This window comes from Macaca nemestrina, chromosome 15 (assembly GCF_043159975.1).
Source record: "Macaca nemestrina isolate mMacNem1 chromosome 15, mMacNem.hap1, whole genome shotgun sequence".
NCBI classification, from domain to species: domain Eukaryota; kingdom Metazoa; phylum Chordata; class Mammalia; order Primates; family Cercopithecidae; genus Macaca; species Macaca nemestrina.
This window is the reverse complement of record NC_092139.1, coordinates 61,861,758-61,885,732: the sequence shown is the minus strand read 5'-3', so window position 1 is coordinate 61,885,732 and position 23,975 is coordinate 61,861,758. Positions and strand designations below refer to the sequence as shown.

Sequence of the window (23,975 nt, the reverse complement as noted above, 5' to 3'; positions counted from 1 at the left end):
CTGTCTGGGGCTAGCTACCACAGCTCTGGGATGCTTGCCTGTGACTGGTGTGCCTATTCTGTGTGAATACAAGAGATATCTCCTTATATCTCTTGGGAGTTCATAGAGTCCCAAGAACTCTATATGGGAGTTCAGGGCCCATACTTTCTTTTCTTTTCTTTTCTTTCCTTTTTTTTTTTTTTTTTTTTTTTTGAGATGCAATCTGGCTTTGTCACCCAGGGGCTACAGTGTTATGACATGGTCTTGGCTCACTGCAACCTCTGCCTCGTGGGTTCAAGCAGTTCTCCTCCCTCAACCTCCCGAGTAGTTGGGATTACAGGTGTGCACCACCACGTCTGGCTAATTTTTGTAGAGACAGGGTTTCACCATATTGGCCAGGCTGGTCTCAAACTCCTGACCTCAAGCTATCTGCCAGCCTCGGCCTCCCACAGAGCTGGGATTACAGGTGTGAGCCACCGCGCTTGGCCAGGGCCCACACTTTGTATTATTGGTTTAAAATACCCTTGCTTTCTTTGCCCCCATACCTTCAACTTACCAGTTAGGGGACTCAAGATAAAACTAACACACCTGTATTTCCTGGTTACTAAGTGCCAGGCACTATTGTAAGAGCTCGATTGTATTATCCAGGTCACAGAGAGGTTGAGTAACTTATCCAAGTGCACACAGCCAGTAAATGAGAGAGCTAGGATTTGATCCCAAGGCTTTGAAGGGTGACCACAAGTTGTGCCCCTCCACTGGAAGTGTGGGGTGAAGGGAGAAGATATTGTTGCCTCCCCTTTAGACAAGGTAGAAAAGTGATAAGAGAAACAATGAATAGGGAACAAGACCATGTGGTCACAGCTTGGTCACCTCTCAGCTGTCTGTGCTCAACTCCCTTTAACATGTTTGAATCTTTGTTTCCAACTCTTTAAAGGGGAAAAATGAAGCTCTTCTTACTGTTCTGGAGATAACACGGAATCACATACATGAAAGTGCTTTGAAAATCATAAGATACTGTACAAACACCCAGGCAGAATAAAGCATTTTAATACAACAACTTGCTCTAATTCAAATAACACATTTTATTTCATTTGAATTATCTAATAAATTAAAGCCAAAACATATTTCCGCATGAATGCTCAGGTCAGTGTCTTCATTCTGAATTTCACTTAATATGGGGACTGCAATCTCACATGCATTTCTCCCGTTTGTTTACAGTGATAATTTGTGGAATTCTTTCAATTCAATTTGATCCTTTTAAAAACAATAGCTTATGGGTAAATATGCTTACTCATTATCCCAATGAGCTTTTAATGATAAACTACATTTGGGATTTTTCTTTTTTCATAACCTTGAAATTTAACTTGGCTGAGGTCTCTGTATAAAGACTTACTCTTCTTTTTGTTTTTGGCTTTTAGACTGCTGGAGAACCTTGATGCCCATCTTAAAGAGCTGGTCTCCTTCATCTGTAAAATTTTTCTCTGCTTGCTTTTGTACTGTACATGAATAAACAAGAAAAAATAAAAATAATATTACTTCTATGTTCTATATTTTAAAAATAATGTGCTAATATAATTTGTTGGCATATTAGTTTGAGTTTTGTTCTACTTATTTTTTTAACCTCTGTATTCAAGAAGATCTGTTAATATTATTCCTTAGCTGAGGAGCGGTGGTAGGTCAGAAGGCAGAAGCTGCCTAAAAACGTATTCCCTGCTGGTTTTTGTGAAAGGATCTGGAAGGTGAAGTAGATAGAGAGATGCTCCTGATGGGAGAAGGGATGCTTTCGGTCTAGGGAAGGGATACAAGGTTCTCCAAGCAGAAGGCAGGAGATGCCTGGTATATCAGAAGGGCAGGATCTTAGCCCTGCCTGGCAAAGACTCCCAGCTCTTGGCCCTGGCTGGCAAAGATTCTCTTGTCTGAGCATAGCACAGCAAAACTCAGAGCCACAGGATTCCAAAAACACATGAGGACGTGGGCAACAGGCATCTCCAAGATAACCAGTGTGAATTGCTTTAAAAATTTTGTTGACTGGGTGCGGTGGCTCACACCTGTAATCCCAACACTTTGGGAGGCCGCAGCAGGTGGATCATAAGGTCAGGAGTTCAAGACTAGCCAGACCAGCCTGGCCAGGATGGTGAAACCCCATCTCTACTAAAAATACAAAAATTAGCCAGGCGTGGTGGCACACACCTGTAATCCCAGCTACTCAGGAGGCTGAGGCAGAGAATTGCTTGAACCTGGGACGCGGAGGTTGCAGTGAGCTGAGGTCGCGCCACTGCACTCCAGCCTAGGCAACAGAGCGAGACTCTGTCTCAAAAAAAAAAAAAAAAATTTTTATTGGCCAGGTGAGGTGGCTCACTCCTGTAATCCCAACACTTTGGAAGGCCAAGGCAGGTGGATCACTTGAGGTCAGGAGTTTGAGACTAGCCTGGCCAACATAGTGAAACCCTGTCTCTACTAAAAAATATAAAAATTAGCTGAGGAGTGACATGCACATGTAGTCCCAGTTACCTGGGAGGCTGAGATGGGAGAATCCGTTGAACTCAGGAGGCAGAGGTTACAAGTGAGCTGAGATCACGCCACTGCACTCCAGCCTGTGTGACAGAGTGAGACTCCGTCTCAAAAAAAAAAAGCTTTTTCTACCTAAGGCTTTTCCACCTCCCAGGACCCTTTCTAAGACCTGGGGGAAGGCACAGAGAGAGAATACTCATAATAACTTGCCTCGTAGGATGAGGGCTCAGAATCAGTTTTGTAGAATTCAAGGAAAATGAAGAAATTAAATTTTACCTGCTACAGTGATATTTTCCAAATGTTTATGTAACACTTTGCAATTTTAAAAAAATCATCATCAGTTTATAGTTGGGGAAAGCTGGCTGTGGGAAGAGTCAGACTTAAAGATATAAAGATCCTTCCAGCAATGCGTGCATGTGCACACACACAATTTCTCCCTCTCACACACACACTCACGTACATACACACACTCACACACATGCAGCCTTTTACAACATCACAGTGCCTCTTGAAGTCCATTACAACACTTACTGAAATCTTTGATTAGAAGAACCACACTTGAAGCCATTTCTTTCTTTTTTCTTTTTTTTTTTTTTATGGTTTGTGAGGCAGAATAACATTAGATTTTTCATAGAAAAAAATATACTGACCAATTACTGGTCAACTTATTATTAAAGACTTCTCACAAACAAAAACAAATATTTTGTTTTTTGTTTTTTGTTTTTAATTTATTATTATTATTATACTTCAAGTTCTAGGGTACATGTGCATAACGTGCAGGTTTGTTACATATGTATACTTGTGCCATGTTGGTGTGCTGCACCCATCAACTCGTTACGAAGCCATTTCGAAGGAAAGGCATTTGGGATTTGATGCCTCATTAACAAGACAACAAAGAACAAGCAGCTCTCTTGTTTTTTATCTTTCTGACAAGCAATCAGAGTTGCTCACTTTCCTTTTTAAATTAAATTTAAAAAATTAAAAATTTAAAAACTAAAAAAAATTCTTAACTGAAAAACCTATTTAAAATTATTTTGAATACTTCACGTTATCCAACCAATTTAGTAATACCAGGCACTTTCAGGATCTAATTTCTGCTCTGAGTTATCTATTATCTATACTTCTAATTAAAGGGGGAAAAATAATGGAGAAAACCTAATAATCTGTGTGTGGAATAATAACAGCTCCTATGAAAATGCTTTTAGAGAGTGAAAATAAATTTTGAAAGCTTGGCTCTGTATACATATACATATGAGAAATGATTTACCACTACAAATTTCTACCTATGGCTTTTACTTTTATTTGTAATTCTTTTTTGGCTTTCCAAATGCATTGCAATTCAATTATTCTTTTTCTTCACTCTGTTGTCCCGGCTGGAGTGCAGTGGTGAAATCTTGGCTCACTGCAACCTCCCCTTCCTGGGTTCAAGTGATTCTCATGCCTCAGCCTCTGAGTAGCTGGGACTACAGGCTCATGCCACCATGCCCACCTAATTTTTGTCTTTTTGGTAGAGATGCAGTTTAACCATGTTGGCCAGGCTGGTCTTGAGCTCCTGACCTCAAGTAATCCACCCACCTCAGCTTCCCAAAATGCTGGTATTACAGGCATGAGCCACCACACTCGGCCTCTGTTTATTAAAATACTAAAAAACTATGATATTGATTGATCAAATTTTCTTTACTCTAAGAGTGTTCAGGGCCAAGCGCAGAAACAGTCAAAATAAAAATGGATATGACTCACCTAATGGGAAAAATGATTTACAGGAAACACTTTCAATAATGTCAGGTAAATAAAGTATTATTTTCAATAAACAACCCATTGCTTAAAATACTTGTAACGACTTGCAATAAATTTATTTTAAAGCAAAAAAAATGTATTTATGGACCCATTTTTCAAATTTTTCATCCGTTGATATTAACTTATGTTCTCTATTGCATGATTCTGCGTGTTTGTAGCTTTGAGAAGCAGTAGGAGCACAGACTCGAGTCAGACTGTCTAGATTTGGAATGTCATTTGCTAGGTACCAACTATACAGCCTTGGGAAGATTATTTAACCTCTCAGTGCCTACATCACCTCATTGTAAAATGGGAATTATGATAGCCCCTTCTTCTCAAAAGCAGTGAGAAAATTAAGTACAAGAACTGAAACCTGTCGAGTATCTAAGTGCTTTTTAAGTTTCAGCTCTTATTCCAACATAATCGATTTTGCTTTTGATTCTTCACTTGTTTCATGAACCATATTTCTTTCTGCTAAATTAAAAAGTTTTTGAAAATGAATGAAGTCCTTGTAACAAATATACAATAATGCATAATTATATAATAAATAAGAACACAATTCCTGTTATTTCAAATTTTGTTGAGTAGATATTTGAAGAGAGATTTTCTTTCTATTTTTAATACAATTTGTTCACCATTTCTCACAATATGACTGGAGTTATTTATGTTTGACAATGATCTGGAGATTGCAAGTAAACTTGATTATTGTAAATATATTTGCTCTTATTCAAACATATTTGAGTCGATTGCATCTTTGACTAAACTCTTTACTGAATCATTCTTTCTTGGCTGAAGTGTTATTTTTAGTAATGGATCGTTATTCTTCCTCCACATCTAGGATTGTATCTTCCTGACACACATAAGGGCAAATGTGAAGAACTCTTCTGATGCATTATTCAGAAAATCTGAAGCTGAAGCTGGTTTATATTAAGTACAATTGAAATTAGATTTTAAAAAAAAGTATGCAGTGTCTGTGTAGGCTAGATTTTCTGCAGAGGAAAAGAATTTCCCATTTTTATCTTTGTATCATTTTAATGATGAAAGCACCTGATTTTTAGTCAGACTAAGATATTCACCTCGCTCACTTGTTAATTTTTTTAGCTCTATATGATCCTTTATGTGGTTTGTGATGTAAATATAACTTGAGATTCAAAATAATGGAATGTAGTTTTTCCTTTTATTTTTCTAGATAGTATTGATTGATTTGTTTTTAAATTTATGTATTAAGGTTTTAGATTTTGTAGTGAAACATATCCAAGACTGAGAAACGCAGCACAGGGCATAGGAAGGAACCAAGCAAGTATAGAGGTTCAGGAGAGGTTTAGAGCTTTGTAGGGTGGATGGCACTACAGGGTTACTCCTTTCCCACAGGCAACAGGGCTGGGCTGTTACATCCCCGCGTCTGTTAGACAATGGCTACAGGCCACCACCAGGATATCATATTTAATCAGCAGCACTTTTATTTCTTAGTGGCCGTAAAACAATGGTGTATCTTATAACTTTTGACATCTTAAATTTGACACAAATATGGTATATGAATTTGAAACAATACATTTCTCTCTAGTTACTGTTTTGGTGGCATTCTACAATTTTTATGGAGTATTTTCATTATCAATTATAAATATTTTCATATTTCTGTTCTAACTTATTCAAACAATGTTTAGAAGTGTTTATCACACTTTCCAGACATAAAAGGATTTTAAAAAATTGTCTCCTTATGGCTTGTAATTTTATTGCATTGAGATCAGAGAGCCGAGCAGAATCTCTGGTTTATGTTGAAACTTGTTTTGTGGTCTTTTTATACAGGTTCCATTTCTTTACTTGAAAAGATTATATATTCTTGGCTGAGTGCAGGAGCTCACACCTGTAATCCCAGCACTTTGGGAGGCCACGGTAGGTGAATCACTTGAACCAGCCTGGGCTACATGGGGAAACCCCAGTTATACTAATAATACAAAAATTAGCTGAGCATAGTGGCACGTGCCTGTAATCCTGGCTACTCGGCACAAGAATTGCTTGAACCCGGCAGGTGGAATTTGCAGTGGGCCGAGATTGTGCCACTGCACTCCAGCCTTGGCGACAGAGTGAGACTCTTCCTCAATAAACAAACAAACAAACAAATATATATTCTTTAATTATTGAATTAAATCCCATATATTATTAAATTGAGCTTTATATGTTCAAATCTTTTTGATTTTTAGTAATTTTTTGTTTGCTGAATCTACCAGTTTCTAAGAGATGTTAAAAAATCTTCAACAATTGTGGATTTGTTCATTTCCTATTGCAAGACTGTCAATTTTTCATTTTTATATTTTGAGGTTATGTTGATGGATACATGCTTAGAATTATCACAACTTCCTTGTGATTGTTCCTTTGAACATTGCATGGTGATTCTCTTTTTCTCCCTATTATTGACTTTACCTTGAAGTCTATTTTGTCTGAAGTTAATATGAGCATTCTTTTAATTAGTGTTGCCTGGGATATCATTTCCATCCAGTTAACCTCAGTTTTTGTGCGTCATATTTTAAGTATGTTTCTTACAAACAGCAGGTATTCAAGTATGGTATTTTTCTTTCAGTCTAAGAGCACCTGTTCTTTAACTTTTTTTTTTTTTTTGACCTCATTCAAGACAATTTCTTCTGATTTTTCTGGTAATTTGTTAATGTTCTCTTCTACTGTATCTGATCTTCTTAAGCTATCCTTTGATTTTTAATGTGAATGAATATGCTTTTTTTTTTTTTTTTTTTTTTTTTTTTTTTTTTTTTTTTTTTTTTTAGAGACATGGTCTCACTCTGTTGCCTAGGACAGAGTGCAGTGGTGTGATCATAGCCCACTGTAATCTCAAACTCCTGGGCTGAAGAGATCCTCCCACCGCAGCCTTCCAAGGAGCTGGGACTACTGGTGTGTGTCACTATGCTTGGCTAATTTCCTTTTTTCATAGAGACAGACTCTCACTATATTGCCCAGGCTGTTCTCTAATCCTTGGACTTAAGTGATCCTCCCACATCGGCCTCCCAGACTGTTAGGGTTACAGGCGTTTCATTTTTCTTAACTCTAGTGTGTTATTTTACATGGCTGCTTATTCCTTTGTCAGGATGCCTTGTTTTTATGCTTTCTTAACCATTTTAAAATACATTTATTCTGTAGACTTTTTCAGGTTGTCCTACTCTATCAAGTCTTGAGGTGCTGGCCGGGCACGGTGGCTCACACCTGTAATCCCAGCACTTTGGGAGGCTGAGGTGGGCAGATCACCTGAGGTCAGGAGTTTGAGACCAGCCTGGCCAGCCTGGTGAGATCCCATCTCTACTAAAAATATAAAAATTAGCTGGGCATAGTGGTGCGCACCGGTAATCTCAGCTACTCAGGAGGCTAAAGTAGGACAATCGCTTGAACCCGGGAGACGGAGACTGCAGTGAGCCGAGATTGCACCACTGCACTCCAGCCTGGGTGACAGAGTGAGACTCTATCTCCATCCCCCCAAAAATACTTGGGGTGCTGTGCCTCTTATTGTGTGTGTGCAGTCAGTGTGCATGTACGCTGACTCACTGAGTGGATTTTTTTCATTTGTGTATTTTCTAAAATTTTCTTGTGAGTTTCTCCCTAGTAAGGCTTCATTTGCAGGAACTGTGAGATTGTTTCTCCAGAGTGAGTTTGTGTTGCTTCTGTCAGGTTTCCAGAGTCATTATTTTATCAACTGAAGAAAAATTTTGTATTGGTTTAGAAGTTTTCACTGAAAAAATCAGGTGGCATAAATTCAAATCCAAATCTGTATGAGGCTCAGGGCTGTGGTGAAGGTTTCACCAGGGAGAGGTTTTTCCCTGTGAGAACTTCAATAGAGAACAAGTTTCCTTGATATTTGCCTACTATGGCGGGTGGTGATTGGTTTGTTGGTTGGTTTTCCCTAATCTTCTCTTTTGCTGTCTGAACATCTTCATGAAACTCCTAGCTTTCTTCATAGCTCTTCGTTCCAATTCCCTTCTCAAAAGTCCTAATGTCCTTTTTCCTTCCCCAATCTGGGACTTAAAATAAAAGGCTTAGCCTTTACCAACTCTGACTACAACTCCCCAAAACATCAACTACATACTTGCTATGGCATACTTTAGGCATCATTTTTAGGTATTTGTAGCAAGAGGATTTTCCTTTTGGATCAACCCACCATTTTGCTAGAATGAGAGATCTTTAGAAGTCTTCTTTTAAAATCAATTCACATACATAAAACTGTGGGCTGATTTAAAGAAAAACTTTTAGTAAATACTAGGAAAGGTATTAAATGGTGAGCAGGTTGGGTTCCTTGATAAGCAGACCATAGGAGTCAGGGTTTTTGTTAAGAAGTGACCTTCAGAACCACATCTAAAGAAGAAGTTGGACTGGGCAGAGGGAGAAACTGTGACGCAGGCTCACTTGGCTGCAAGAGAAACACCTGGCTGACCCCACAGGTGGAGCTCTGTGGAGCTAAAATGGCCTGCTAAAGGGTTGTCTCAGGTTAGGGTTAGATGATCCTGCCTGCATACTCCTGTATCAATTGGCCATTGGAAGTGAGCTGCCCCAGGAAGGAGGCATGACCTCAGCTATGCAGTCTCTGTACCTGAAAACAGTCCCTTCAGAGACTGACTGCCAAAGGCTGTCTATGGACTGTACTCCCAGCAATTGGGCAGCTAGTTCCTTGTTGAAGGGTGTCTGAAGAGCAGCACTCCACAGTGTCCATTCCAAATATACCGAAAAATAATCAATAAAATGGAATGCAAATATTAAATTTAGCCTAGCTGGTAATAGGCCCCAGAAGCAGCAGAAAGGAATGCCAAGACTGACTTAAAACAAGGTTCCAAGATACCTCCCTTCAACCTAGAGCACAGTGGTTATTGGGTACGATCATCAAAATTAATGATGATTAATTCTAAGGGGTGCCAGGAAGGACATGACCTGTAGTGTCCCAGTGGCCTGCAGGAATAGGTTCCACTGTTCCTACTGCATGATTGGTTATTCATTTGTCTTGCTAACAGTTTAATACAAATAATTATTCTTTTAGACTTCATTCTAACTCATATGGAAGAATTAGTTGTTGAAGTTATGGTGTTAAAATACCCTGAGGAGGGCCGGGCGCGGTGGCTCAAGCCTGTAATCCCAGCACTTTGGGAGGCCGAGGCGGGCGGATCACAAGGTCAGGAGATCGAGACCACAGTGAAACCCCGTCTCTACTAAAAATACAAAAAATTAGCCGGGCACGGTGGCGGGCGCCTGTAGTCCCAGCTACTCAGGAGGCTGAGGCAGGAGAATGGCGGGAACCCGGGAGGCGGAGCTTGCAGTGAGCCGAGATCGCGCCACTGCACTCCAGCCTGGGCAACAGCGTGAGACTCCGTCTCAAAAAAAAAAAAAAAAAAAAAAAAAAAAAAAAAAAAAAAAAAAAAAATACCCTGAGGAAAAGTGAACATGCCATTTTAAAAAAGGTAATGGATGGGAAAGCATCGTGTTCATCTATAAAATACTATCCAAATGTACTCTAAAAAAGTTAAGCCTTATTATTTTTATGTAGCACTATATTCTAATATAGCATACAGAGAATGCTAAATTTGGAGTCAGAAGATCTAGTTTACATCCTGGCTCTCTACAAAAAGAATTCAACTCAATGTAATTCAGCAAATATTTCTTCATTCCAACTATGCGACAGATACAGTGCCAGGCACAGATCTTGCCTTTAAGCTATGGGGGTATAAATGCTATTTGTTATATGTGAGAAATTCTGGGTAAAGAGATAAGTGGCAAAATTCCAAGAATGGGTAAATAGTTTTCTCTATTTTTTTTTTTTTTTTGAGACGGAGTCTCGCTCTGCCGCCCAGGCTGGAGTGCAGTGGCCGGATCTCGGCTCACTGCAAACTCCGCCTCCCGAGTTCACGCCATTCTCCTGCCTCAGCCTCCCGAGTAGCTGGGGCTACAGGGGCCCGCCACCTCGCCCGGCTAGTTTTTTGTATTTTTTTTAGTAGAGACGGGTTTTCACCGTGTTAGCCAGTATGGTCTCGATCTCCTGACCTCGTGATCCGCCCGCCTCGGCCTCCCAAAGTGCTGGGATTACAGGCTTGAGCCACCGCGCCCGGCCAGTTTTCTCCATTTTTAAAATGTAGAGAAATTTATTTATATTCTGGAACTATAATGATGTTAATCTCTAATTTTTAGAACAGATTATTATATGTGTTTTGTGAGCATTCCATTAAGAATAATCACTAAGAATTAGAAAGAATGTTTGAGAATAAGTTAAATCCCATTTCTCTTTTGTGAAGGACTGGTAGGTCTGTGGAATAGCATTTATAGAATACCTATATCTCACACATATCCTGTGCACAAAATGTTTAAATGGGAACTAAATAAGAATAGACTTCAATAAGGTTCTGAGACAGTCTGATAATCATGTGCAACCCATATTCTTGTTTCATTCCGCAGTTTATGAAGTTCAAACTCTCCTCCAGGGAAGGTAGCTTTTCCACAGCTTCGTCTACTTTGTCAACTCCTAGTTAAATAAGTACTGTTCCCAAGCTGTGTCTCATGGACCCACAGTGAAACTTAATATCTCCTTGAGTTGTCTCAAAAGGATATTTACTCTTACAAAACATTTATGAGGAATACGAATTTTATCTATGATTTCGTAGCACAGAAAGAGAAGATGAGTTATCCCAGGAACAAAAACAATTTTTAATGATCATCTTAGACATTGCTGACTTAAAAGTATCAGTTGGAATCCCCCAACTTTTAAGTTTCACTAACTTTTCAATTTAGTGCAGCCAATCACCATCTTTCTTGCTCCTCATATCTGCTGTTTCAAAAACAAAATGTCAACATTCCTCTCCCTGGTTCTGCAGGGCAATGTCTTTCCATCCTTGAAGACTTGGCATCAGCTGACACCAGGCTTCTGTGTTGCAGGGAGGTGGGAGGGCAGGAGGGGGTGTTTACCAGCCATGAATGCTTGTTAAGACATGACACCAGGCCCTTGGCACACTGCCATACAAAGGCAATGCACACCGTATAAGACATTCTGATAAATACAATTTTTTCACCCGCATCACATGCAGATTTTTATCTTATCTGTATTTGGTTAGATATTCCTGACCAAACAATTACATTTGCCCACCCACTAATAAGATACCCAGTCACCAATAAAACTCTAAAGATTTATGGTGTATTATTGTGGGCCCTAGGTGCTAAATTTGGCCCATCTTGCTAACTTCTCTAACAAGAACATGTGTAAAAGATTGGAAGTGATATGCTTGTCAAAATTTTGAATGACAGAAAGCTAGGAGAGAATAACTAATGAATTCGTTAATGCAATCAATAGGCTGGAATAATGGTCCAGAATGAAGTTTAATCCACATAAATATAAACTGCCTGTTAATGTAAATTATGCACAGTGAAGTTTAATATACATAAATGTAAAATATTACACTTAAATTCAAAAATGTAGACAAACACATAAGGATTAGGAGACACCTGGTTGTGTTGGTCAATTTCATGTGTCAGTTTGGCTTGGCTATCATCCTTAGTTATTCAAACAGGAATCTGGTTGTTGCTGTGATGCTGTTTTGTAGCTATGATTAAAACCCATCAAAAGGAGATGATTCTAGATAATTTGGGTTGGCCTGAATCCATCAGTTGCAAAGACGTAAGAATGGAGCTGCGGCTTCTCTGAGGAAGAAAAAAATTCCGCCTGTGGAGAGCAGCTTCAGCTCATGCCCAAGAGTTCCAGCCTGTTCTCCCTGATAGCCTGCTCTTTACATATGGGACTTGCCCCGCCAGCCCCACAATCGCATACGCCAATCTCTTACAATAAATTCCTAAGTATAGACATCTCCTCCTGTTTTTTGTTTTGTTTTGTTTTCTGGTTGAACCCTGACTTCTACACTGACTTAGTACTTTTAGGTGAGGACCTGCAACGTTCCTTTTCACTGTAAGAGTCTGAAACTTTATTTTACTAACTATGCTTCCACTGTGTGCCACTAAAAGCTGTTTATCCTTTTAGTTCATGCCATCTAATCTCCCCGGTCTGGAAAGCCAGGTGTGTTGGATATCTTCTAATTGCCTTTGCCTTTTTTTTTTTTTTTAGGGGAACGGAGTCTCTCTCTGTCGCCCAGGCTGGAGTGCAGTGGCGCGATCTCGGCTCACTGCAAGCTCCGCCTCCCTGGTTCGCGCCATTCTCCCGTCTCAGCCTCCCGAGTAGCTGGGACTACAGGCGCCCGCCACCTCGCCCGGCTAGTTTTTTGTATTTTTAGTAGAGACGGGGTTTCGCCGTGTTAGCCAACATGGTATCGATCTCCTGACCTCGTGATCCGCCCACCTCGGCCTTCCAAAATGCTGGGATTATAGACGTAAGCCACCGTGCCCGGCCTTTTTTGGTCTTTTTTTTTTTTTTTTTTTTTTTTGAGACAGGGTCTCCTTCTGTCGCCCAGGCTAGAGTGCTGTGGCGCAATCTCAGCTCACTGCAGCCTCCGCCTCCTGGCCTCAAGTGATCTTCCTGCCTCAGCCTCCCAAGTATCTGGGATTACAGCCACATGCCACCATGCCCAGCTAATTTTTATATTTTTGGTAGATACAAGGTTTCACCATATTGGCCAGGCTGGTCTCAAACTCCTGAGCTTAGGCAATCCTCCCACCTCAGCTCCCTGAAGTGCTGGGATGACAGGCATAGGCCATGACCCCGGCCTTTTGATTGCCGTTCTAGATCCCACTCCATCTTGTTCTGTGCCATGGGACTCTAACCCATAAGGACCACATCGCATCAATGGACTCCCTTTCCTTTCTGCTTCTGAAGAGATTTGGTTGAAAAGCATCACTAGCAGGAGGTATGAAGGGTAAGCAGGAAATGAGGTGGGACTGTTTCTTCCTTGCCTCCTCAATCTGGGTCTCTGCAGGCTGGCTTTGTCCTTGACTTGAGGCCATAGTTCTGTCACAGAGCCTTCTCCACATACCTCTGGTAGCCACCACTGCCCTGTGGCACTTCAGGGCCATGGGGGTAATGCCAGTCCTGCTACTCGCCCCAGGGGGAACTTTGTGGTTCCCCTATATCCTGTCTACGCCTTTAGAAATAGTCTCTTTATTAAACTCTTCTCAAATGACTCAATTTAAATGTGCCATTTGTTTCCTGCCAAATCCCTAACTTCAGTTAGCTAAGCATGTCAACATTTCGAAGTCATATCTAGAGCCAATTCTTCAAATGGGCAGTGAACCAGTCTTTTGGAGCTAAATGTGAGGAAAAAATACACTTAAATATTAAGATTTAAAAACGTGAAAATCCTTGTCAAAGCCGGACTCTCAGAAACAAGAGACTAACATCAATGAGTTCATCCAGCCCCAAAACTATTCTCTTTCTCCTCCATAACCCATGGTTCATAACCCATGGTTCTCAATTTCTGTCTATTGCTCTTATTAGCAGTGATCACTTTTCTGTATTTACTTGTGTCAGAAGAACACATTTTCTGATGATCAACCTTCCTTATTGTTGTCAGTTCAAATTCTGAATCTAAAATATTGGGTAACAGCCTGGGCAACATAGCAAGCCCTCATCTCTACTAAAAATTTAAAAAATTAGTTGGGCATGGTGGCACGTGCCTGTAGTCCCAGCTACTCAGGAGGCTGAGACAGGAGTCTCTCTCTCTCTCTTTTTTTTTTTTTTTTTTTTTTTGACATAGTCTCTGTCTCTGTCACCCAGGCTGGAGTGCAGTGGCGAGATCTCGGCTCACTGCAAGCTCTGCCACCCAGGTTCACGCCATCCTCCTGCCTCAGCCTCCCAAGTAGCTGGGACTACAGGCGCCTGCCACCATGCCAGGCTAATTTTTGTATTTTTAGTAGAGATGGGGTTTCACCGTGGTAGCCAGGATGGTCTCAATCTCCTGACCTCATGATCCGCCTGCCCCAGCCTCCGGAAGTGCTGGGATTACAGGTGTGAGCCACCTCGCGCGGCCCGACAGGAGTATTTCTTGAGCCCAAGGTGTGGAGGTTGCAGCGAGCCAAGATCATGCAGCTGCACTCCAGCCTGGATAACAGAGTGAGACCCTGTCTCAAAAAAATAAAATAAAATAAAATAAAACAAAGGTAGAAGCCTGCAGAATTTAATGCTTTTGTGTGTATAAATATTTATGACTATATCCTAAGACTTCTCAGAAAGCAGCTCTAAAATTTGATTTTATATTGCATGTAGTCATTTTAAATTTACATGTGAAAAGATATTCTACTTACAATGATTCTTATTTCTCAAGATATCTTTATTTTGAATTCCTTTTATTTTACATTGATTCTTCTTTTCTTCTAAGAGATTTTCTCTTTTATTGATTACATTACTTGATGTTCTTTGTTCCAATATGTGTGGTAAATATTGTTTGATTTCATTCGCTGATACCTACAAAGAAAAAGACTGTTGCTCATTTTGTTCATGTGTGAGTTTTTTCAAATGAAACAAAGGAAAGTGAAAAATTCATATATTCATGGCAAAAATACAAGCTTAATGCAATTACTCTAATTCTTGCTTTTTTCAAATCAAATTGACAGATGGCTTACTTCACTTTAGAAATCCATGTTTTATGAATATAAACCTTTTAAACCTATTATATTGTCATCCGAACTGCAGAACCAAGCATTAAAAGCTAAATGTTACAAATAAAATAGTAGGAGAATTTTAAAAATTTACCTTCCACTGGTAAGTTGTCATGGCAATGTCAATTGTGTTAGCTAAAAAAAATGAAGACGTTAATATTGCCTTACACATTACAACAAATTTATAATGGGTGGAAAGTATAGAAAATCTTCTGATTGACTTTAAAATAACAATATTTCCCAAAATATTAAAACAATATTTCCCAAAGGTCCTTTTCAGAAGTTATATAATTACAATTAATCTTTTTTAAGTAGGGTAATAGGCTTAGGGGATTATTTCTGAGTAGTAGAAAACAATGCAGGAATTAAGGGAGAAAATTAAAGCTTTATGAAAGTAAATATTCATGATTTACCTACGTAATTTTCAGGGTAAATTATATTGAAAGATTAAAATTTTTCCTTTGTCAATTATTACTATCATTATTATTATTTTTGAGACGGAGTCTCACTCTGTCACCCACGCTGGAGTGCAGTGGCGCGATCTCAGCTCACTGCAACCTCCGCCTCCCGGGATCAAGTGATTGTCCTGCCTTAGCCTCCTGAGTAACTGAGACTACAGGCGCGTGCCACCATGCCTGGCTAATTTTTGTATTTTTAGTAGAAACAGGGTTTCACCATGTTGGCCAGGTTGTTCTCAAACTTCTGACCTCTGGTGATCTGCCCTCCTCGGCCCCCCAAAGTGCTGGGAATACAGGCATGAGCCACCGCACCTGGCCTTCTTTGTGAATTACTACTTCTAAGAATCAAGATTTTTTGTTTGATTTTTTTTCCTTTTCTTCAGTGTAGTTTAAACTTTCTTTTCTGGCATGCTTAAATCCTTTGAGGTGGTAGCAAAGACATCAGGGCAATGACCCAGGGGACAGAGCAAGCAGAGACATGAAGCCACGTAAAGGACTTTTTAACAACAACTTTAGGCTAGGCACGGTGGCTCACACCTGTAATCCCAGCATTGTATGAGGCCGAGGTGTCTGGATTGCCTGAGGTCAGGAGTTCGAGACCAGCCTGGCCAACATGAAACCCTGTCGCTACTAAAAAAACAAAATATTAGCCAGGCCTGGTGGTGCGTGCCTGTAATCCCAACTACTCGGGAGGCGAGGCAGGAGAATCGCTTGAACCCTGGAGGCAGAGGTTACAGGGAGCTGAGATCGCACCACTGTACTACAGCCTGGCAACAGAGTGACTCTCAAAAACTAAAATAAAAATAAAAACAGCTTTAATGAGATATAATTCACATATTATAAATTATATATTAACCCATTTAAAGTGTACAATTCAATGGTTGTTTAGAATATTCACAGACTTGTGCAACCATTATCATGGTCAGTTTTAAAACATTTTTATCACCTTTAAGAAAAAAACCACAAATCCTTTAGCTATCTCCTTCCCTTCCCTGTACTCCCATCCTCCCTACCCCAACCCTAAGCAACCACTAATCTATGCTTTATCTTTATAGATTTCTCTATTGTGGGACATTGATATGAATAGAATCATATAGTATGTGATTTTTTTGTGTGACTGGCTTCTTTCACCTAGATTTGTTTTCAAGGTTGATCCATGTTGTAGCATATATCAGCACTTCAATTCTTTCTATGGCTAAATTAAATAATATGCTCCATGCTGTCATTCAGAGACCCAAGCAGATATTAAATAGATACTGTGCCAGCTTCAACATGTGGATTCCAAGGTCTCCTGGAGCATCAGTATCTAGCAGATAGAAAGAGAAAGAGCCTGGAAGATTATGTGGAGAAAAGGTTTCTGTTTTGTTTTGCTTTGTGTCATTTGGCTTGCTTTGCTTTCTTGGTTTGCTTTGCTTTCTTTAATAGGCCAGACCTGGAAGGGGCACATAGTGCTTTTAGCCACTTTCTTTTTTTAAATTTTAATTAAAATTTATTAGATGTTTAGTAAGTACATAATAGCTCAGTAAACATAAGGTTTTTTTGGTTTATTTGTTTGTTTGTTTAAATTTCTGCAGGTTTTGGGGGAACAGGTGGTATCTGGTTACACGAGTTCTTCAGTGGTGATTTGTGAGATTTTGGTGCACACATTACCCAAGTAGTATACACGGAACCCCATTTGTAGCCTTTTATTCCTTACCCTCTTCCCACCCTTTCCCACCAATTCCCCCAAAGTCCATTGTATCATTCTTATGGCTTTGCATCCTCATAGCTTAGCTCCCACTTATGAGTGACAATATCCAATGTTTGGTTTTCCATTCCTGAGTTACTTCGCTTATAATAAAATTATCCAGTCCCATCCAAGTTGCTTTGAATGCTGTTAACTCATTCCTTTTTATGACTGAGTAGTATTCTATATATATATAGAGAGAGAGAAAGAGTAGTATTCCATATATATATAACATATATGTATATATGTTATATGTATATACACATATGTATATATGTTGTATGTATATATACATATGTGTATATATGTTATGTGTATACATCTATGTATATATGTTATATGTATAGATACATATATGTATGCATGTCTACATGTATATATGTAATGTATATACATACATATGTGTATATATCACAGTTTATCTGCTCGTTGATTGATGGGCATTTGGGCTGGTTCTATATTTTTGCAATTGTGAATTGTGCTGCTATAAACCTGTGTGCAAGCATCTTTTTTGTATAATGATATCTTTTCCTCTGGGTAGATACCCAGTAGTGGGATTGCTGGATCAAATGGTAGTTCTACTTTTAGTTCTTTAAGGAATCTTCACACTGTTTTCCACAGTGGTTGTTCTAGTTTACATTCCCACAGCAGTGTAGAAGTGTTCCCTTTTCACCACATCCATGCCAACATCCATTATTTTTTGATTTTTTTGATTATGGCCATTCTTGCAGGAGTAAGGTGGTATCACATTGTGGTTTTGATTTGCATTTCCTGCTTTCAGCCACTTTCTGTTAGCCCCACCTAACTGCAAGAGGGCTGAGAAACATAATCTATTTAGGTATCTGCAAGAAGAGAACATGGACTTTGATGAGCATCCTGCACTCTCTGGTATAGCGGAATTGTATGTTATTGCCATTTAACTTCAACTTTTCCGTTCAACAATAAGTAGCATCTAAGTTGAGGAGGCAGTACAAGTTTGGCAAATGCCTGTGATTGTCTGATGTTTCTACTGGCTTCTTTACAGAGGCCAGTGTTTCTCGACTTTGGGTTTCTCCCTCATCCAGAACAACAGCAGAACATTGTCAGAGAGACCAAGTGTTAGGGAGCCTTGGAAGACAGAGAGGCTTTCTCTGACTCTCCAAGGCATCCAGAGATTAAATAATTTAATAACAAGCATTTTTGGAGCATCACTCTCAGTCCCTGCTCTCAGAACTAGGGATACAGTCACAAACAAACAACTAAACAAAGTCTCTGCCCTCTTGCAGCTGATTTTCTGCCAGGGAAGAAAATAGTCAACTGATAAAAGGAGGTGTTTTTAAAAAGGGAAAGGGGAAAGAAGTGATAAAAGTTAGTGTTATTTGATACAGGGTGGTCAGGGAAAAGTTCTATGATTACATTTGAGTAGACCCCTGTGGGAAGGGAGGGAGTTAGCCAGGCAAATAAACCTCAGGAAGGGAGTTCTGACAGAGGGAATGGCAAATACAAAGGCGCTGAAGCAGGAACACATAGGTATGCAAGGAAGACAGGGTAACTGGAGCAGAGTGAGTGGGGTGGGGAGAGGGGAGAATAATGAGGCAGAGAGGCAGCGCTGAGGCCAAGCTCAGGATTGGGAGTCGTGTTCTGTGTGAACGGGAGCCCTGTGGAGGGTTCTGAGCAGAGGAGTGATATTGACTGACTTAAATTTCAGAAGTATCATTCTGGCTCGTTTGTGGAGAATATGGTATGGTAGAGATGGAGTGGGGAAAAGAGATCAATTGAAATAAGCCACTTGAGAATTGATGGTGACAGTGAAGAAACAAGATGGTAGAGGGGGAAATGGTGATAGTGGTTGTGGTTGGTTTCTGGAGATATTCCAGAAACATTCCTGACAAGATTTTCTGTTGAAGAGCTTATCATGTGCATTTTAGTTTTTAAACAGGAAATGCAATAAAAGCATGTTTGTAAAACTCTCCTGGCCTCATCTATAGACTAGCTATAGCTCTTCATCAGAAAAAGAAGCTGTGTTTAGATAGTCTCTTACATCTTCACTTGCCCTTCTGCCTCTTCACTTCCCTGTATCTTGAAGATCTGAAATAGCCTTTGCCAAAATTATGACAGGGAGAAAATTATGACAGTGAAAGGGATCTGACCTAACCAACTCCATCTTACCTTTAACCTCCAAACTGCCTTTGGTCATTCCTGGGTGTGAGCCAAGCTAACTTTGGGAGAAATGATAATAGCCCTTCCCAAAAACTAAACCACCTTTGTAAAACTAATGAAAGGCCACCAGGTTAGGAGGATGAAAGGGACCCATATTCTGCTAAGATGTAGGCATAGTTCAATGATTACCAGCCACTATTCTAGAGGTCACAAGATTTACAACTACCCCAATGAGTCCTGTAAGTAACGTCACTATTGTAGAACATAAGATTGGCCTTTTGAGATGTCTTTTGAGGCCCACCTGTACCAGTGACTCCTCTGTGGTCCCCATCCAGAACTGGATTCAATACATTAAGACTGTTTTCCACACCCAGATGATTACAGCCCCAACAAATCAGCAGCACCCATTCCCTACCCTCCTATGCATCAAACTATCCTTGAAAATCCCTAGCCTTGGAATTTTCAGGGAGGTTGATTTGAGTGATAATAAAACTCCGGTTTCCCATTTAGCCAGCTCTGTGTGTATTAAACCCTTTTTCTATTGCAGTTCCCCTGTCTTGATACATCTATCTGGGCAGAAAGCAAGATGAACCCATTGGGTGTTTACAGGTTCACACTGGATAAGTTTTTCTCGAGCATCCCTTTGAACATATCACTGCCCAACTCAAGTCTTCAGTTCTCAGGCACAACAGGATAAAATCAAACCACTTTGCACAAAATCTAAGATTCTTCACAGTCTGACCTAAAAATGTCACAGTGAGCTTGTTTTGTTACTACTACCACACTTACACAAACATTGGTGACAGCCAAACTCTTCTACTCACTGTTTCACAGATAGATTCTTTCCTACTTCCTTGTTTTCTTACTTAAAGAGTTTTCATTGTCTCTTCTTTCCTGTTATCTCCAATATTACTTCTGGTTCAAGGCCCAACTACGAATCTTTTTCCCCAAGACTCATCAGTATCACTGTGACCCACCGTGATGGCCCTCCCTCTGAATCTGTAGTTTCCTTTCTTCTTGGTTAGTAGTAGTAAGACAGCCAAATGCCTAGGCAAGTAAAAAAGGGGTCCTCAGAGAATCTCCAACCCGCCCAGGTGTTTACATCAGATGCTTTCGTGCAGATGAGCGCCTGGAGCTCCACGTGCACGCTGGGGGAAGTGGGTGGAGCCAGGAGGAATTCGTGCCTTACAAAGTGTAGGAGCCTGCTCTCTTCAGCTCATGTGGTGACCCAGGAATCAATCTGGGAGGTGGTGGGGGCTAGTTACCAGAAACTCCATCTCGCATTGCTGAGTTTATTTTCTCCTTTTTGCCCAATAAAACCCTGCTCTACTCACCCTTCTATGTGTCCATGTGCCTGACTTTTCCTGGTCCAGTAACAAGAACCTGGGTTTTAGCTGAACTAAGGAGCAAATCTGCAACACAGTAGCTCACTGCTCTGCGTTCTCTAAAGCTGACCTCCTAATACATCACTATTTCATGTTTTATCTAGTCAATTATTTATAGATACTTTGTAAACATTTTGGTATATTTCTCATGTAAAATAGGCTGCCTTGAGTCAAGGGAAGCTTAATGAATAGGTGAGTTTCTTTATTTTGGGGAACCGTCTTGTTTCCTTAAAGGCAGAAAGGTGTTTCACAAGAGAAACTAAAAAGGACAGAAGGTTTCGAGCAAAGAAAGTTTGAATTTATCTTGCTACACATTTAATTGTAATTTATTTGTGGCTAATGTCTGCTTTTTGTTCCTAGAGACACTTCCAAAGCAGGACCCAGTCCTATGGTACTATGCTTGAAGGCAAAAGCAAACAAACCCACAAACAAAAACAGTGCTGGGAGGCAGAAAACCTTTTTTCTTTTTTCTTTTTCTTCTTTTTTTTTTTTTTTTTTTTTTTTTTTTTTGAGACAGAGTTTTGCTCTGTTGCCCAGGCTGGAGAGTAGTGGTGCAATTTCAGCTCACTGCAACCTCCGCCTCCTGGGTTCAAGCGATTCTCTTGCCTCAGCCTCCTGAGTAGCTGGGATTACAGGTGCACACCACCACGCCCAGCTAATTTTTGTATTTTTAGTAGAGATGGGGTTTCACCATGTTGGTCAGGCTCGTCTCAAACCCCTGACCTTGTGCTCTGCCCACCTCGGCCTCCCAAAGTGCTGGGATTACAGGTGTGAGTCCCTGTGCCCGGCCCAGAAAACCTTTTTATAGCTTCTAGTTTAAAAGAGTCTGTCAGTCTGCTAAGGCTAGACTTTGACTTAAGAGTTTTTACATTGTTTGTTTGGATGAAAATTAGTTTTATTCTCAAAACAACACACAATTTAACTTTTTAAACACAAGAAACTTTGAGTACATGTTAACATATAAACAGATATCTTATTCACAATCATCCATTCCAGTTGCTCACACCCCAAAATAAATGCTATAGATTGTAAGAATTTAATTGACATTGCTCACATCGTATTTTCTGTTTACCACTTATTAGCTGTGTCTAACGGTGAGCATTAATTAACCTCTCTGTGACTCAGTTTACCCCTCTATAAAATAGGGGTAATACACTGCCTATCTCATTGGGTTGTTTTGAGGATTAAATGAGTTAATACATGTGAAGAGCCTTGGACACTGCAAACAGTCAATAAACATTAACTGTTATTATTATATTAACTATATATGTTTTGTGTTTAAATACATTTTTCTGTTTTTCTGTTTCGGATTCTAAAATACTAGAATCTGGGTCCTCTGGCTGTTTAATTTGCTCTGTTTGTCAGTAAATGCAGGTGTTCTGAGCCTTGGAAATCAGTAAACATCATTTGTTTTATTGAAATGTGGTGGGTTTTCTCTTCTTTTTTTTTTTTCGAGATGGAGTCTGGTCCTGTTGCCCAGGCTAGAGTGTGGTGGGGGTGCAACCTCAGCTCACTGCAACCTCCACCTCCTGGGTTCAAGCGATTTTCCGGTCTCAGCCTCCTGAGTAGCTGGGATTACAAGCCCGTGCCACTGTGCCTGGCTAATTTTTTGTATCTTTAGTAAAGATGGGGTTTCACCATGTTGGCCAGGCTGGTCTTGAAACCCTGACCTCATGATCCACCTGCCTTAGCCTCCCAAAGCACTGGGATTACAGGCAAGAGCCACCACACCTGGCCAAAATATAGTGTTTTTTAATCTCTTAAGCAGAATATCTTAAAAATGTTTTATTAGTAGAAAATACTTATATGTCATATATTTTCTGAACTAATATCTTTCCAAGACACTGAACAGCAATTTTAGCATATCCTAGGACCCTGTGGCTGCCTAGGCTGTATTTGATGCTAAATATTTCAGCCCCCAAATCCTATACTTATTCTTTAATAGAATTTCAATAGCAGCAACGTGACTGATGCTAAGGGGACTATTTTAATAGACTCCTCAAATAGTTTTTTGAGAGGCAACAGGTCTAAAATAGTCATGTAATGAAACACCCTTATTTTTTTTTTTTTTTGAGATGGAGTTTTGTTCTTGTTGCCCAGGCTGGAGTACAATGGCATGGTCTCAGCTCACTGCAACCTCCACCTCCCAAGTTCAAGCAATTCTCATGCCTCAGCCTCCCAAGTAGCTGGGATTACAGGCATGTGCCACCATGCCCGGCTAATTTTTGTATTTTTAGTAGAGATGGGGTTTCGCCATGTTGGCCAGGCTGGTCCCAAACTCCTGGCCTCAGGTGATCCACCTGCTTCGGCCTCCCAAAGTGCTGGGATTACAGGCATGAGCCACTGCGCCCAGCCAACAGCCCTATTCTTTAAGAGTTATACAAAAAGCACCGATTCACTCATTCAGTACATTTATGCTAGGCATTCACTAGGAATTGAAGAAACAGTGACACATAAGACAGAAGCATTTTCTGATCATATGGAGCTTCCATTTGTCTGTAAGAAATGCAACAACCAGTAAACAAATAAACGAACAAGTTAGTATCAGATATCCATACATGCTATGAAAAGAATAAAGCAAGAAAATGTAACAAAGTGAAACATGGGGTGAAGAAGGGTTGGTGCATAATTTTGATTGGGTGCCCAAGAAAAGCCTTACAGAAGAGGTGACTTTGGAGCCAAGAATTTAATGACAAAAAAGCAGTTCTGCAAAGATATGAAGGCAGAGCATTCCAGGCAGAAAGGACAGCAAGTACCAACGCCCTAAAGTGGGAACAAACTTGTATGTTCCAGGAATGGAAATAAGTCCCAAGTGCCTGAAGGAGTGAGCCAAGGAGATAATTATCAAAGAGAAAGACACAGAGAGAAGTAGGGAGTGATATCATACAGGGACATGATAAGGAGGTGGCATTTTATCTGAAGGACAAGAGGAAGACATTGCGGTCCTAGGTGACAAGCTCTGATGGATGTTTTAGAAGAAAAAACTATCCTGGCTGACATGTGAGGAACAGATTATACAGCATCATGAGTGGGAGCAGGGGCCAGGCATGGTGGCTCATGCCTGTAATCCCAGCACTTTGGGGGGCCGAAGTGGGCAAATCACCTGAGGTCAGGAGTTCAAGACTTCCTGACCTCATAGCCTGGCCAACATAGCAAAATCCCATCTCTACTAAAAAATACAAAAATGAGTCATGCGTGGTGGCAGGCACCTGTAATCCCAGCTACTCAGGAGGCTGAGGCAGGGAATCGCTTGAACCCGGGAGGCAGAGGTTGCAGTGAGCCAAGATCTCACCACTGCGCTCCAGCCTGGGTGACAGAGCGAGACTCCATCTCAAAAAGAAAAAGAGTTGGAGCAGGAAGAACAGTTTGGAGACAGTTGCAGTCAACTTGGTGAAGGATAGATAGTGTGACTCAGCTGAGTGCAGAAGCAAT

At 40.3% G+C, this 23,975-nt stretch overlaps 1 protein-coding gene across 2 annotated transcripts in view; it reads right to left on the bottom strand.

The window, feature by feature from the left end:
- Window positions 1-1,338: 1,338 nt before the first annotated feature.
- The window catches only part of LOC139358866 (protein sel-1 homolog 2-like), an 85,359-nt gene continuing 62,722 nt past the window's right edge, over window positions 1,339-23,975 (bottom strand). The window contains exons 3-5 of one of the 2 annotated variants that reach the window (XM_071080929.1): window positions 14,930-14,970; window positions 14,482-14,641; window positions 1,339-1,475 (exon numbers count right to left, since the gene is read on the bottom strand). In XM_071080929.1, coding sequence (XP_070937030.1) covers window positions 1,369-1,475; window positions 14,482-14,641; window positions 14,930-14,970 — 308 coding nt within the window. In that variant the 3' untranslated portion in view covers window positions 1,339-1,368. The remainder of the gene's footprint in view (window positions 1,476-14,481; window positions 14,642-14,929; window positions 14,971-23,975) is intronic. The other variant, XM_071080930.1, reaches the window with a different exon arrangement.